The sequence below is a fragment of the Bradysia coprophila genome, chromosome II (assembly GCF_014529535.1).
Source record: "Bradysia coprophila strain Holo2 chromosome II, BU_Bcop_v1, whole genome shotgun sequence".
Classification (NCBI taxonomy): Eukaryota; Metazoa; Arthropoda; class Insecta; order Diptera; family Sciaridae; genus Bradysia; species Bradysia coprophila.
In genome coordinates this window covers 7,302,489-7,318,939 of record NC_050735.1, presented here as the reverse complement: position 1 = coordinate 7,318,939, position 16,451 = coordinate 7,302,489, and the positions used below count along the sequence as shown (strand labels likewise).

Here is a 16,451-nt window from a genome sequence, read left to right as displayed (position 1 = left end):
TTACAATTTCGCTTTATTCAATGCGGCTACTTTATAAATCATTTTATGAGCATCATCGTAATGAGGATTGGTCTTACTCTTCACCAATTCGATCCATTTCTTCAGTTGAGGACGACCCTCAAATGCATTATAATTTGTGGGACCTATATGGATCATAGCAAAATATGAAATTAACTCAGCGAAGACTTTAGCCAATACTCTCTATATCAAAGAAACTATCAGCTCTCTGTGTCAAATTCACACCCTATTCTACAAACACCATCCTACATTTTGACTGAATATGCTGTAATTTACTTGTAAATTCCAAAGGCTACTTGAAACTTTCGCCACCCTAATAATATATATTATGCACCTGTTGCCAAGATTGATATTTTGACGTGTGGGACATTATTGCCCTAGCCGAAGGCGTGGGCCATAATGCCTACACGTCAAAATAACAGTCTGGCAATAGGTGCATATCATATTTTATCTGTCGAGAACAGATATATCGAGATAAACAAAAACTACCTAGAGGGATAAGCTCGAGATTATCGTTCTATACAGATAAAAGTAGTTTGTTTGCTAGAGAGAGTATTGCTTTGGCCATTATTAAATTATTATTGTTACCTAATTGTTCAATTTCAGTGGCAGCTACCAAATCTGCCAAAGTTATCTCATCACCAGCAATAAATTGACTGTCATTTAACCATAGTTTCGTAAACAAATCTAGCGTGGCTTCCATTTGCTTTCTGGCTTCATTGATTTTTGCCTCCGATACTGTCTTTCCCGTCATGGAACGTAATAGCCAAGTACTCCAGACGTACTTCGACAAAGACATTCTCGTATTCATCTAAGGTGTTTGAAATATCAATTTTTTCGTTCGTCTAATTAATCACAAAGTACTAACATGCTGCCATTCCAAGTATTCGTCGACACGGGCTCTTTTTTTCGCATCCTTCGGATACCATTGATCGTCCACTTTGTACACACTTGACAAATACCGGTAAATAGCAATGCTTTCAGCTAATCTGAAATCGCCGTCGACGATACAGGGAATCTTCTGGAAACGATTAATATTTCGGTATTCATCGGTGAGATGTTGACCTAACATTCGAAAGAAAGAGAATGAGTGAGCAGATAACACACTTAGATAAGATTAAAAGCCAAGACTACAAAGAGTAACATTGAATTTAAGCTTTTCATACATTAATGGGAGCTCATAAATACAATAAATCATATTCGAAAGCAAAACATGGGGCATTCACCCCAACTAATTATAGTAACTTTTGTGCCACAGTCACTATAGTCACTGTACAAAAAAATGCTCCTGTTCACGACCAATAGAAATACCACATACCTTTGGCAATGTCTATTCGAACACCTTCGTATGGAATTTGATTTAATTTCAAAAACATATACAAAGCTCGCGCCGGTTGAGACATTAAGTCATAATAGAAGTTTAGTGATTTCGACATTCTAATTGCACAGATGATTGGACACAGTAGAAAAACACAAGCCGTCAATGTAACAAATTATGTTCTACTGACGACAATAGTTGATAAGATATTTTGTTAAAGTAATGCAAGGTACAGCGGACGTCAGTGAAATTTAATCAAGAATTTGCTTCAGCTATTTTCAGCTGGTACACACATACAAACAAAATAGCTCGTAGGTACGTCCTTATACGGTTTGTCATGTGTCTAGTAACTATATAGAGGTAAACGGACTCTTGTTTGTATGAGACAATTGCTGAAAACAGTTGAATAAAATTTGAGTTTAAATTTAATTGACGTCGACTGTACATACTTAACATGTAGTTAAGAGATAAGACGGCGATACTGAGCCGAATTTTTATTTTTGTCGTTGTCAATAGTTAATTGAGTTTGTAAATTGATAGTTAACCTACATCCACCAACAACATGATTGCCAATTTGAGTATTCATCATCAACCCTGATGGGACTGGACTTTCAATAATTAATCATTCTCAATTCACAAGTTCGTCTTTACTTGCGGATATTGCATAATAAGGCTAAGGAAACATATTAAAATTAATATTAATCAAATCGTTCGAACACTGGCTAGAATATGCTAAACCAATTCGAACAAATTTACAGAACATTTCATTCCCCGAAGCTTACTAATTTCCATTTCATTCAATTTACCCGATGCTCAATTTGGCCTCATGGAAAATTCATGCATATCCCATTCAATGAACGAACCACTCGACACACAAAATGCTCTTATCTGGCTGTGTTTAAATGTAAACGGGGATAAACTTTCAGTGCCATGCAATTCTCTCTTCATCTCACTCTCTTTGTTCGCATGGTGTTGGCGCTTGTTGTGTGTTATTAAACATTTTGCTGTATAAGATGCAAGGGTATATAGAACCTTCAGTGGAAAACACATAACCGAGTATAGCACACTACATAGATGGGAGGTAACAGGTGAGATTTCGTTGTTAGTGAAAATGACGTACTCTATCGTCTCGAAATCCAGCTGATGCGTTAAATGTAAAATAATATGTAGGTTATGGCTAAACCTTGACCTTATGCATTGGAAAATTGTTTATTTCCTAATGAATGTGAGATAAAGGAAATACATCAACTCAGATTAATTTTGCACACGTTCACTCCCATGTAGGTAGTGCTGCTGCAATCTCGTGTACCTTTTAATTAAGATCAAAGGGTAAGGAGTTTTTTTAATCAACGATGGATGTGATGCAGGTTTTCTTGGCCTGTAATTTGAAGGCGAAAAAATCTTTTCTGGAAATGTGTTTGTGAACGATCTAATGGATTTTCTACTTACAGTCATAGGTAAATTACATTTGGTTTAATGTGGCACGACACTATAGGTGATTTTTCAAATGGAATGCATAGCCGAGGTACTTTTCACATTAAAAGTGTAAATTAGACTTAAAGCTGTGCTGTATTAGTAACTTTAACCTTAGCTTCTAAAATCTCTAACTGGAGACTGTAGACCAGTTCGTGTGAATTTTATTGCTCTGAGGAGAAGCCGATGTCAATAATTTCACATAGTCACGACTTTTCATTTTTATCTCGAGGGATTCTTTTGAAAAACAGCCTACCGAAATCGGACGCATTTTATAGTGGAATTTTCTGCATGTACCTAGAAAGGACTTCGACCCTAGAAGCCAAAACCACTTTCAAAAAAATTCTTCGAAGTTTGTGTGGCTGGAAAGGTGATCAAAAACCGAAAACTTGCACTTTTCTTACAAAAATTTCTCCAGTTACACGAGCCGTGTGGGGTGTCATTAGAAAGGTAATCACATGTACTATTGAGCCGAATAGGGTCTTATTGGGTTTAAAATTCATCCACACTGAAATATGTGCGTTTAAAGTTTTCAACCGAAGACCTACAGTATTCTTACAGAAATTTCTCGAGGTACACAAAACGTACATGGTCATGTGGGGTATCATTTGAAAGGTAATTTTATGTGCTTTTGGGCCAAATAGGGTCTTATGTGGTTCGGATGCGATGAAATATGGGCACTTAAACAGTTCAACTTCTATTTCACCGTAGATGCATCCTATTTGACCTAAAAGCACATAAAATTACCTTTCAAATGATACCCCACACGACCATGTACATTTTGTGTAACTCGAAAAATTTCTGTAAGAACAGTGGAAGTCTTCGGTTAAAAACTTCAACTGCACATATTTCAGTGCGGATGAATTTTAAACCCAATAAGACCCTATTCGGCTCAATAGTACTTGTGATTACCTTTCTATTGACATGACACCCCACATGACCCTGTACGGCTCGCGTAACTGGAGAAATTTTTGTAAGAAAAGTGCAAGTTTTCGGTTTTTAATCACCTTTTACCAGCCACACAAGCTTTGAAAAATTTGTTTGTAAGTGGTTTTGGCTTCTAGGGTCGAAGTTCTTACTAGGTACATATAAAAAATTCCAATAGCAAATGCTTCCGATTTCGGTAGGCTGTTTTTCAAAAGAATCCCTCCTCGTACACACTCGTTCTCGTACACACTATAGGCTTAAACAGAACTCCGTGATGTAATGACTTTAAAATTCCTAAATTTTTTGCTATTTTTTCTACAACATCCAACATCCATCGTGGACGGCTTCAATCAAAAATGATCCCGCAATCAATATTTATGAAAAAATTTTGTCGACGACTGAGTAACATGTTCAAAACCATCATCAACATCTCCTCCTCCACCGATTGTGGCCACCTAACTTTATTTTCGAATTTCAAATCAAGACGTCAACATCAAACACGAAAAGTTGTTGAAGTGACGATGATAAATGATCCGGAAACATTTCGTTGAACCTTTAATTGTTATGGTTGGATGAAATTTGGATGGAAAACTTTTTATTGAATCACGGTGGGGGACATGTGTAAAACATAATTCTTACTGATGGGGTTTATGACTCCAACTGTACATAAAGTTCGGATAATCAGATGAAAATTCACAGTTTTATATACATTTCTGTTCAGGAAATCGAATTGTTTTACTCTGACGTTTCAACAATAGTTTTCATACGATTTACATTGATAGAATTGCAACAACGAAGCGAATCCAATTTTTAGTTTTTGTTAGCATAATTAGAGAAGAGAAGTTTGAAGTTTTTTTTCACTTTTCTCCAGAGTTATATGTACCACAAGGAAGAACATCAAAAAAATTGTGTGTCTGAAAACACATGCAATTGTGTTTGAATGTATTGCGAAAATAGACTTCCAATTTGACATCTTACATTTGAGTGGACATGCTTGGAGAGTGCTACGGTTATATCAACGCCCTTCAAGCAAAAGTGCTTCTAATGACAGCTGCCATATAGATTACTATTTTGTATGAAAATTTGTTCCAAATTTTTTACAGTGCCACAAATGGTTCGATACACTGTCCAGTTTCAGTGCTCTGTTTAGAGTACAACTCATGCTTGAAGTGTGTTGGTTCTATACAATAATTATCTCGTGACGAAAAGTTAGTTGTCTTTATTGAGAAAAACCATGTACGTGAGGCTTTCCTAGATTTGCCATCATATGACAATACGATGCTTTATTGCACAAGAGAAACCCGATTAAGCTAAAAATTTACTTGCGTATCTGTTTTGCACGAATTATTTTATGCAATTTCGCTTGTGATTGCGACAGAAACTCAAAAGGTATTTGTTTACAGATGGGAGAAAATAGGAAATTCCAACCAGAGCGAAGCGAGGGCCGCAACTTCGCTCGAGTTTTCATTTTCTATTTATCCCAGAGGTGAACACAACGTTTTTATATTTATCCCAGAGGTGAACACAACGTTTTTCATGCCTACATGTTGTGTTCTTCCGTCTTATTCAACGAAACGAAAACATAGATTCGCCATACAACTTTCGGAAGTTGACAGTTCGAATGACAAACGTTCTATTTTCTCCCCACTGGAGAGAAAGTGTTACACTTTTCTCACTAATGTCATTCGACCAGTCGTCAAGAAAACACAACTCTGTAAACTCTGATAAAAAGTCAAAATAATTTATGAATAATTTCACTAAGTTTCTCTAAATTTCACCAAAGTTTGGCCAAATAAGCTCTAGTCGGAATTTTGATTTGTGTACCAAAACGTTCATATTTGCCTTTCGTAATATTTCTATGACACTGGGTAAAGGAATCCCTCGGGTGCTTTTACTCACCTCGTATTTTAGTCTTTATATATAATACAAGTTATAGTCTGTGCAACATTCGACATTTTACATTACTTTCCCAGTTACCAGATATGTAACGATTACGTACGTTTCTTATATAGCTGAGCAGAGCAGCCAGTATTGGTTCCATACATTATTAAATACATAAATCTAAAAGGAATTCCATTGGCAGATAACATAAGAAATGGATATTTTTAGCGAATGTTTTGATGTCTTCTAAACTTTTTATGTTCAGTTTTGTGTGTGTTTTTATTATATAAAGTCTATTTGTGTTATATTGTTCCATGGGACATCCTCCTCTATACATCGCATTGATGGCGTTTTTATAGGTACTTCCGTCCAGTCATATTATTGATTTAGTGATATGATACCATACAGCGTCTATAACTTATGAGTTTAAGTTGTGACTAAATTCTTAAATCCTCCTTTCTACACAGAAAACCTTTCTCATACACAAAGAGCTGTAACTAAAGCTTGTGTGCCATCGCATGCACGTATTTTTGCAATCAAAATGCCAACACAGTTGACTAACAAATTTAACTTTGGATGGTTTATGAAAGCCTGCATAATTATCCACACACAAAAATTTGCTGTACTCTCTCACAGACCCTTTCTGAATGAACTTTTCGAAGTTTTCGTGAATTTAAATATTAAAATGTACTTTAGATGCAACCGGTGTTCAGTCAATATACTACATGCTCAGACGCTATTTTGCTGCTTCGTTTTGTTTTAAGGGCAATGACCTTGAGTTCAAGCTAAATTCGCTAAATGATTGTGGCATTGAAATCTTTTATCCAAATTGCAGCCCTATTTACTGAACCTGTTGCAATCCACTTTCAAACAATATGATTTGCACGTACAACCTAATGCAAAATTCGGTAAACAGACGAGAATTATTTTACGTATTCACTGGCAGCAATTTCAAACCAAACGAAGCATAATACGTTGAACTAGAGGTGTGCGCCGATCTTAAAATAGTCGGCGGCGGTGCGCCGACTGGTAAGGGATCGGCGGCGGCGCACCGAAAGAAATTTATAGTCGGCGGCGGTGCGCCGATCGGCGCGCCGATAAATTTACAAAAAATCTAAACTTTCGAAAATAATGCAAAAACATTTGAAAAAGCGTGCGCAACCCTTTTTCCGAACACTGAATTCTTACTATCTTGCGATCTGAAGTATCAACTACTTATACAAGGGGAATCAACTGAGACGTATCTCACCTTTTATATTTTGAATGTACAATTACTGACCTATTATCTTAAAAACATCTAATTTAATGAATCCAAGAATGATTAGTGAGTTTGCGTAAATGACACATAAGCTATAAGTCAACTTATAAGTTGGAAATTTTAAGTCACATCGTCATACTAGATGTTTTGCAGGTTTCTTATTTCTAACTTATAATTTATGTCATTTACGCAAACTCACTACTATTATCTTTCGATTTATGCAATAACCGTTTCCGTTGCCTTTAGTCCATCTTCGATGTAGGAGTGAGATCGTAGTAGAAAGTTTTCGCAAATAAGAGAATTAGATAAACTTAAATTTATAAGTAATAAGTGTATAGACTACGGTGTTACTGCCATCTACAATGTGCAGATGGCACCAGCTTGTTCATCACAGATGACACGTCAAATATAAACCAACGTCACGCTGAATTCACGACCCATAAGCGATTCATTCGGAAATTTCTATTGAACAAATCGTCGATCACGCAGCGAGCCGTACTTAATAGTTCTTTCGTATCGAATCATAGCCGGAGAATTCCGTCTGTAAAGTAGATTATGTGTCGCATAGTTGTCAAAGTGTAGTCAACCACAATATGTAAGTTTTCATAGTTTAGCTGTGTACTGTGTACATAACCTAATTTCGTGGAATTCAGAATTTGTAGCTTTACATCAAGTACATCACCACAATAAATCGTTTCGTATCATGACCGCTCGATTGCTTACTCAATTCCTCTGATTACATCCCGATTAGCAAGACACAAAATCGACAGTCTCTTCCCCGTGGAATCAACATACGGTAATAAGGTTTTATTTCCCAAATTTTGTACATAAAGCAGCTAAAAATTGAAAATAGAGATATCCGTGTCTCGTCTTTTGACGAAAAAACTTGAAACCGGAAAGATTTTCCACTTTATAAATTCCTGAAGCATGTGATTTGCGCCATTTTCCACCCAAATTCAACATAAGGTCTTGAGTTTGCCACTTTACAATTACAGTAGTATTCACCCAGTTTTGACTGATGCACTGAATTTTGTTCTCTTTCTTCTTCCTCTTATCTGCATCAACAGGCAATAAGAGAAACGTCGTCTGCCGTCTGCCGCGCTCCATTCCATTGCACAGGAAATAGAGTAACGTACCCAAGGGTTCACGTTAAGTGAGGATACAGAAAAGACAAATGTTGTTTCGACCTCGGGTATCGATGGCGGTCCCAGGCCAGCGTGATCTGACCATCCTCAGTTGTATGTTTTAACAAAAAACTCCTTTCTACGCATATAGAAACATAGCAGCATATAGAAACCTGACTTATAAATTAAGAAAGATAAACATTTGCTAAAACCTTGTACTCAGGCGCACACTTTTGTATAGATTTTTCAATTTAAGTTTATATTGCCGCCCATTAAAATGGCTGAAAGCACTAAACGTATAAAATTTCAGCGCGACGAAAATACAATCGGCGGCGGCGGTGGCGTGAGCTATAATTTTTCGGCGGCGGCGCGCCGAAAATTTAGCAAAAAATCGGCGGCGCGCCGGCGTAAAATCGGCGGCGCGCCGGCGTAAAATCGGCGGTGCACACCTCTACGTTGAACATATGTTTGCCAATCGAAGAGAAATGTTTCAATGCCACACGGATTTCAGCATAGAATACTCAAATTTGTGCAAACGAAAAGCACAAACTCGGATTCCGAAACAAAAAAGCTTTTCAATCGTACACAGTACGCATACTAGCACAAAATGCTCTAACATTACGATAAAACGTACGCTACCATTCACTACACAACGTCTTCTTCATTTCTCTCAGCGCTTTTCCATCAGTACGATTTGGTCCGTTACAGCGAATGATTCGGTTCATACCACATCGGTTCAACATCAAACGTTAAAGCTCAATAACTTTTCTATTGTAACAAGCAACAATCTGCCATTCGTAGAAGTGTTGTTAAAGCTGAAGATTGTTGAATCTTCGTTACTTGTTTAAACGTAACAGACAAGCGAACACAGTTAGATGTGATTAAGCCACCATACAAGTGATAAGTGAACAACAAACAGGCACAAACTTTTATTTCTTAAGTGGATTTATGTTATATAATAACAATGAAAATGTGAGCCTTGTGTGTGGATGCGGTTAATTGCTTTTAGTTTCGTAAGTCAATTTTATTGTGGTGTTTGTCGAGATGCCCATCAATTTAGATTTGTATTTGATTACATTTAGGGATGGACAGATGTTTTGAAGATAGATAAAAAAATGAGAGAAATTCTCTATTCGAGGTTTTGTCGGTTTACAAATTTTGGTCTAATATTGTGATAGCATTGAACTGTTGAATGAATTTCAGAAATTTTAATTTAGATTTTCTTAATCATTTTCATTGAATTTTCGCTAATCGCTTAATCTTCCATACTTTTTTTGGTGAAACTTTTATTGGGGGACAAAAAGCTTAATATTCAAATGAGGGTATCCTTTGGTGATTAATATTGAAAACTTGTTGTATTTGCGTATTCTTTTTGGTGGTCCTTCTTTCCATGAATAATTTTTTATTTTTTGGTTCGGTTGTGTACCTATTTATTGGAAAGTGGTTGGTTCTGGGTTTAATTAATTTCTTGACATTCTGGTGGCTCGGCGTGATGGTTAAACAATGATAACAAAGAATTTGTCGTAACCAATATTGAATGACTAATTGCTTTTGAACCGTTTCGAGTTTGTTTTTTTTTAAATGGACGTGGCTACCAAACTTCTACGTTACGTAGAAATGATAACGATACAAATACTGAAAACTTTTTAAGGGTCGTCCTTCGACAACAAATTAATCAATGACCGAAGGTTTTTGCCCATTTACGGTAAATCTTTCGAAAATGCGTGTTTTTTGTCCGCACCAGTAATCCGTATTTAGAAAGATAAAATCAGATTCGTTTTGGGATTTAAAGAAGAAATTAGACATTTTAAAGGGGAGGATGTATGTACACCAGCGGTAATCAGAAAATTAAAAAAATATTGATTAGAAACTACGAAACATTAAAATTGGAAAGTGTTCCATCTCTCACCGGTCGAGGCCGACCGTAGCACCAATTCACCAAATAACAATCAAAATCATCAAACCGTCACATTTGAGTATTTATGTTATGCTCTTCTGGGAACTCACCGTACTTTATTTACATTTTTTGTACACTTGTTTATTTAAAGGTAAAAGTCGAAATATGTTCACAGAATACAATGAATTTCTCCAAATTCCAAATTCGATTTTATTGATTCTGACTGATTGATTTTAAATGTGACAAAAGCATTTTATTGACCGAAATATCAAATTGAATGATTGTTGTTCGAGTTAAGTAATGCTTTTAAGGAAACAAAATTTGAATTCGATTCGCTTTTCTTTCTTGTTCAAATAGTAGAAGAATTCTTGGATAAAAAAAGTGAGCTTCACGTATATGTATATTTAATCCAATTATGTACATGTCCTGAAGAGCGAAGCATTTGGAGCATGAAAGAAGAAACTATTGTTGAATTGCAACGTTTTGTTTTTTGTCGTATTCATTTCAGAAAACAATGATTTTCTTTTATATGCACATTTTGAATAAAATGTTAGTTTTTTGGAATACTAGGACTACTTCCGTCACGTTTTATCTGATAATAACAATAAATCGAAGTTCCTCCCATTGTGCTGATTGCCTTTTTAGTTTTTAGTTGTTTAGTTGTAAAGGTAAAATTTTCCTGAAGATTTTTTGCAACAACAATCGCAAATTCTTGAAATATCGCCAAAAACGAAATCTCCAAAAAATATTTTCCTTGTAACAAAGTGACATGTTCCCTATTGAAATGCAACAGAAAGTCACGTGATCATGTTCCTGAATAGGTTTCCCAGAATACTTTTTTTCGACATTGCAACTACTTTTCACCGACTGCGGCTAGCCCAGTACTATTTCTTTGATTTTGTACTCCTTTTTCTACAGGAAAACAGAAAATATTTCGCTCAATTTTATACGAAAATCATTGTACGGTTTCACAAGACATTTTTTTAGTAGCATGGAAGTAGTCAAAGAACACTTTTTTCAAAATTTCGGGAACGCTTTGAAATATTTGACGCAGTTTGTTTTGCAAACAACCAATTTGTACACTGGCGGCATTAATAAAGTTTTTGAAACAATGACTTCAATTGAGAACTTCGATATGATAACTTTTTGCTCACATTTTGTTCAAGTTGTGGTAACTTTTCATTAAAATCAGACATTTTGGGACAAGGGGTCACAGGTATTATTGACTTATAGCTCACTCGATCCGTTGAACTTTTGCGAGTAAAACGTAGTATTACGTTTGGTGAACTTTATTTTGTTGTCGACGCTCGTGAAGTAAGGGTCTGCCAAAAGGAGCCCAAAATCGTTTTCTCGCGATTAGTCGATTAGTCCCATTTTGGGAAAAAAAAACTTTTTTAGCTAGCCTTGTAGGCCTTGAAGAGACGTACATTAAAACACACCACCAGTTCCATGTTGACCTGTTGGTGATATCAATCATTTTAGGTGAAAAAATAGGTGATTTTCCCAAGTTCCTGACCGGCTGCAGTGACATAAGTCCGAGACATGGTTTGTATGGTGAGAGAGCCTAGGCTCTGTAATACCATAACATGTACTTGGATAAGTTGGAGGGTTGGAGCGACTTTAGCGGAAGTCCACTCCAAGTCGACGAAATTTTATCTCTTTCTTTCGTTAGTTTTTCGCTTTTTTGAGGCTTTTTGTGCGGCTATTCATTATTTATTGCTGACAAGAGTGAGAACAACTAAAATAAAGAATTTTTCGATGTATTCACGTGGTTCTTATACTCTTGGAACCCAAATTTCGATCTATTTGGACTATTTTCTATATAAAAGTGGAGTATGAAGCATTTTTGGACTTTCTTGTGGCTATTCAATATTTATTTGCAATAAAATTGTTATCTGAAGTGAACTAAACTAAAGTAAAGAGTTACTTGATATATCCACGTTGGTTACGTACACTTCGGTTTGGCAAGAAAACGATTTTGGGCCCCTTTTGGCAGACCCTTACTTCATGACCTCGAGCGTCGACAACAAAATAAAGTTCACCAAACGTACATTACTACGTTTTACTCGCAAAAGTTCAACGGATCGAATGAGCTATAAGTCAATAATATCTGTGACCCCTTGTCCCAAAGTTGTTCGAAGATTTCGCGATATCACTCTTAAATGCTCGAAACGTTTGTGGTTGTTATCAATAAACGCTGCATAAAACGAAAGTTATACTTCTTCCAAAAAGAGTTAGAACACAAAGCTATTACTTAAAAACAGTTTTTTAATGGTTTTATCCTGCTTTGACAACCGTACTCTTTTTCAAGTCAAAAATGTAATCTTTTTTAAATTTTCGATCTGGGAACCCTAAGTTAAGCCTAACCAAATTTGTGACGCAATTAACTTCAGCTGGTCAAGTCATACAATCTCAGCGTGTTATACGTGATTATACGGTTTTACCACTGTCATTCGCGTGTATGACTATTAAACTCGTATAAACACGTAAGGCAGTGAGGCGTTGACTGCATTATAAACATAAATTTGTAAATATTTTCTTTTGGTTGATTTGTGATTTGATTTGTGACGATTAATTGGTAATTGGTAATTCACATTGTGTCATTGGAATTTTCGGTACTTTCGGTTGGAACCGACGTCAAGCAATATTTCTTTCAGTTCCCGCAGCTCCGTGAGAATTCAGTTACAGTGAATGTGTAAATGTTCTTTATAATTTATAATTATAATGCATGGTGACTTCTAGCGCTTCAATTTATAACCCGACAATGATTGAGGTATTCTTAAAAGACCATACGACCTATTACCAGCAATATTGTCGTCTGACGCGACATCTTAGAACGAATTTTTATTGCAATCCATCAACTTTCCACCAAGTAGACACATTTTTGGGAATGAGAAGTCCAGAGAGTGAGAAAGCAAGGCACACAAAAATAAAATTCTGAAAGGCGACTTTATGTATAATTCATTCCTCGTAAGGATTAATTTAAGAAAAAGATAAATATTTCATGAAGGAGAAATTTACGATCCATGTCAGAGTATAATACTTTATTACGATTCCGTTTTTTTTATTAAATGGTGGATGGTTTTACGGTTCTTTTAAATAAAATTTATTAAGTGTACCTCTAGAGGTTTTTTTTCCTTCTCTCCCATATTATTTATTACATTCTCACGCAGGAATTGAAACCATAAATCATATAACCATACCTGTGGCACACAAATAAAAAGCATATTCACTCGGAGCCCGAGTAAAAATAAAAGTCTCAAAGGTTCGAAAAGAGACGTCTCCAGGTCTCAAATCCTTTGTATTGTGAGACGTGAGACGTCTCTTTTCGAACCTTTGAGACTTTTATTTTTACTCGGGAGCCGTTGCTTTGATTCCAAATTGAATCATGGCTTAGCTTTTTTGCGTCGATTTAATACACACAAAAAAAAATAACAAAAAAGAAACGTTCCATTCTTTTCCAACTTGAGCAGCTCGCCACCGTTTATAAAAATGTTGGAGTTTGTCTTTCTGCTGTTGTTTAAGTTTCTTTATATTGCTGTTGCCCTGGGTTGTTTATTAACTTAGTTAAAATGCAGGCACGATTGGAAGAAATATTGAAATGTAAATATACAAAGCGACGTTCCATCATTCTAATCGGATAATCGAAAGCGGATTACGTTACGTTGTATCACTTCATAAATTTGTTCGCCTCAACAAGTTAAAATTTGGGATAAGGTAATGGAATCAGTAACCTTGAATATTTCCTTCACAATACCTTTCACATTTACCTTCTTGGTCATAAAATGTCCGGACATTGTACGAGGGTTTCATTTTCTCCTTATCTTTTGACTCGGATTAATATCCACATAATTATGCAAATTAGAGAAGGGTATAAGACTTTCATCACTGTTATATTGTTATGCATACTACTATAAAAAGCTCGAGCATTATTATGAGTTTACAATCGCAAGTGCACTAACCGAAAAATGTTTAACCGCCATGGAATGTAAAATGGAAATATCCGAGAGGTATCCATTCAATAGCTGAAATTGTTTTACCAAAAAAAAGAAGAAGAAAATTCGATATTTACCAAATGACAGAATTTCTATTACAGGGGTGTAACTTAGAACATTTTTGATTTTTGTACCAGCCCTGTTGAATGTCGTTCAAAAACATCGAATCGTTTTTTAATTTTCTGAATGTTATAGTTTTCGGCAACAACGATTTTCTGTTACAGTAACTTTTAATTGTCTTCGGCAATTGCCTAAAATCGATGGTATTTTACGACAATTTTTATGGTAAAGTGGTACACCCGTGTAGAATACACACATCCACTGTGTATTCAAAAATTTCAAATCGATTTTTATACCCGTACATTGTGCCGTTCACTTTACTCTCCACTGTTTATTTGGATTCGGAATCCGAATCCATTTACAGTACTTATACCATTTTCTCACTATCAACCAGGCCAATGTATACCATCCGATTTTTGTTTATTTAAGAAGTTCTAAGTGCTTTATTTGGAGTATTTTGATGATGAGTGGAGATTTTCGAATTTTAATTTTAAAGTAAAATCAGTGAACTGAATTATGTAGCATGGACTGCTGCTAGTGACTAATAGTACTCGTGTGTTCTCACAAAATAAAAGTTTTTGGTCAAGATTTTTCTTAAAGCATATTTCCGGGTATTTGAAGTTGACAGTGTGGCCTTGACTATTTTACGTAGTAAATACTGCACCATACAAATATCATGTTGGCATCGACAGTCCACTTCTGGAACTGGAACTATTATTTAGTATTTTTCCCCATTTTCGTTCAATACTGACTTATTGCTGTAAAAACGAAACGTGGTCAGCATACAATGATAGCTCTTTTCAACAACTTTTGTTGACTGCTGGCGTTTTTCGATTTTTTAAATTTTCATGTTCGATATAATGTGCAATAAAAACCTCTGTGTTGTTCCGTTGCATTCGTTACATTGGTCTTTCTACTTTATTACATGTGAGCTGCATCACATATATTTGTTTGTTTTGGCCTAATTTCTGATTAGTGCTGTGGGTGTCATATCATTTGATGACTTTGCCACATTCGCCTACCCGATATTAAACCGTTCTAACAGCTTTTTCTTTGTGTGATGTTTACATCAATGAACGTCAACACAAGGTATGGTCGAGTGTCAAACTTTGTATGGAGCGGAGGACATAGTGATTTCATATAAAGAAACTCACCTCTCATGAGAGGTGAGTTTGTTTATATGAAATCGCTATGTCCTCCGGTTTGTATGAATACCTGACATTGGTAAACAAAACATTCTCCTTTTATGTTGGTTTATGCAATGTGTCAACTGCAACTGGCAAAAATTTTGCGAATAGAAAATAGACGGCAGTACCCTCAGGGGCTAGTTCACAGTTCGTGAAACCATGCAAAGTTCATGAAGAATGCCTGCAAAATAAGCTTTTACATCGGGTTTACATCATGCAAGAGAAAACTTGAAAGATCAGCTCATACACTTTATGTTAACATATTTCAGTCGAACATTTTTCGAAAATTTGTCACTAAAGGTAGTTCATTGAAAATGTTGAGTTGACAGAAAACATACGAATTCACGCCGTAAGAGCGCAGCGTCATTTTCATACGTTGAAACGTTGAAATGTATCTTTCGGTTCACTTTTTCATCGACTCGTTCACTTGAAATTCAAATTTTAGGCATACATAGAGCCCGTACAGAAATTCTAATTTTGCGTCGCTCAGTGAACGCGCTGAGTTAATGAAAGTAAATTTTGACAACTGTTGTTGCAATAAAAACAAAATTTAATTAATTGATTTTAAGTATTTGAACACAATGTCATCACTCCAAAATAATTGTTATTCATCAACACGAAAATCGACAACCTTTTTACATCAAAAATGTCAAGTTTCACTGACAAGTTAATTCGGATTCACGTACAAAATCGGCCGTGGAGAATCTAACCTCACAGTTAAGTTTGACAGTTTTAACTGAGCGACAAAAGTTAACGTCAATGGATGAAATACAATTCTTGTATGCGCCCTAATGGCGTGAAATATCTGTCAAATATTTTGCAAGCTTGTTGTAAATCTCATGTTTACACTGTGCCTGCAATGAAAATTTGCTTGTCTGGCCTGGTCAGCGAGTTTTAGGCTTTTTCACGTGTTGTAGCTCAAACGAAGTGAGTTGACATTTTATCTGTCAAATCGTATGGAAATTTGCAATATCATACAGACAGCAGGCATATTGTGTGGCACGGGTCAAAATTAATTGAATATCGTGAGTTTACATTTATATCAAAAATGAAAAACCACAAAATAAAGCTACACATAAACGCGTACAAAACAATGTATAAATCTGTCATTTTCTGACAATATTGTCGAACAGTATTTACCTACACATCTAACCACAAAAACCGACTCTCAACAATATGTAGATAATCCTGTCCGTTTTCAATAGCATTCTCCGAAATTTAATTTGCTTTGCTCTGTTATTATTCTAAGCAATAATTACGTCATTCACCTGTTTTCCCATTCATTAGATTACCAAATTCGCATCCACAACTAA

At 35.7% G+C, this 16,451-nt stretch overlaps 1 protein-coding gene across 1 annotated transcript; it reads right to left on the bottom strand.

The window, feature by feature from the left end:
* On the bottom strand, positions 1 to 1,514 carry LOC119069995 (glutathione S-transferase theta-1-like). The gene is made up of 4 exons (XM_037174243.1): positions 1,337 to 1,514; positions 887 to 1,083; positions 607 to 829; positions 1 to 143 (listed from the first exon to the last, which is right to left on the bottom strand). Exons 1-4 carry the CDS (start codon positions 1,452 to 1,454, stop codon positions 1 to 3), a joined length of 681 nt encoding a protein of 226 aa, XP_037030138.1. The 5' UTR covers positions 1,455 to 1,514.
* Positions 1,515 to 16,451: the final 14,937 nt, after the last annotated feature.

Bases quoted from the DNA above. Each gene is read 5' to 3' on its own strand.
- LOC119069995 (XM_037174243.1), bottom strand. From the start codon at position 1,454: ATGTCGAAATCACTAAACTTCTATTATGACTTAATGTCTCAACCGGCG. The intron at 1,084-1,336 runs GTATGTGGTATT...TTCGAATGTTAG, and splicing joins TCGAATAGACATTGCCAAAG to GTCAACATCTCACCGATGAA. The intron at 830-886 runs GTTAGTACTTTG...CAAACACCTTAG, and splicing joins AATACTTGGAATGGCAGCAT to ATGAATACGAGAATGTCTTT.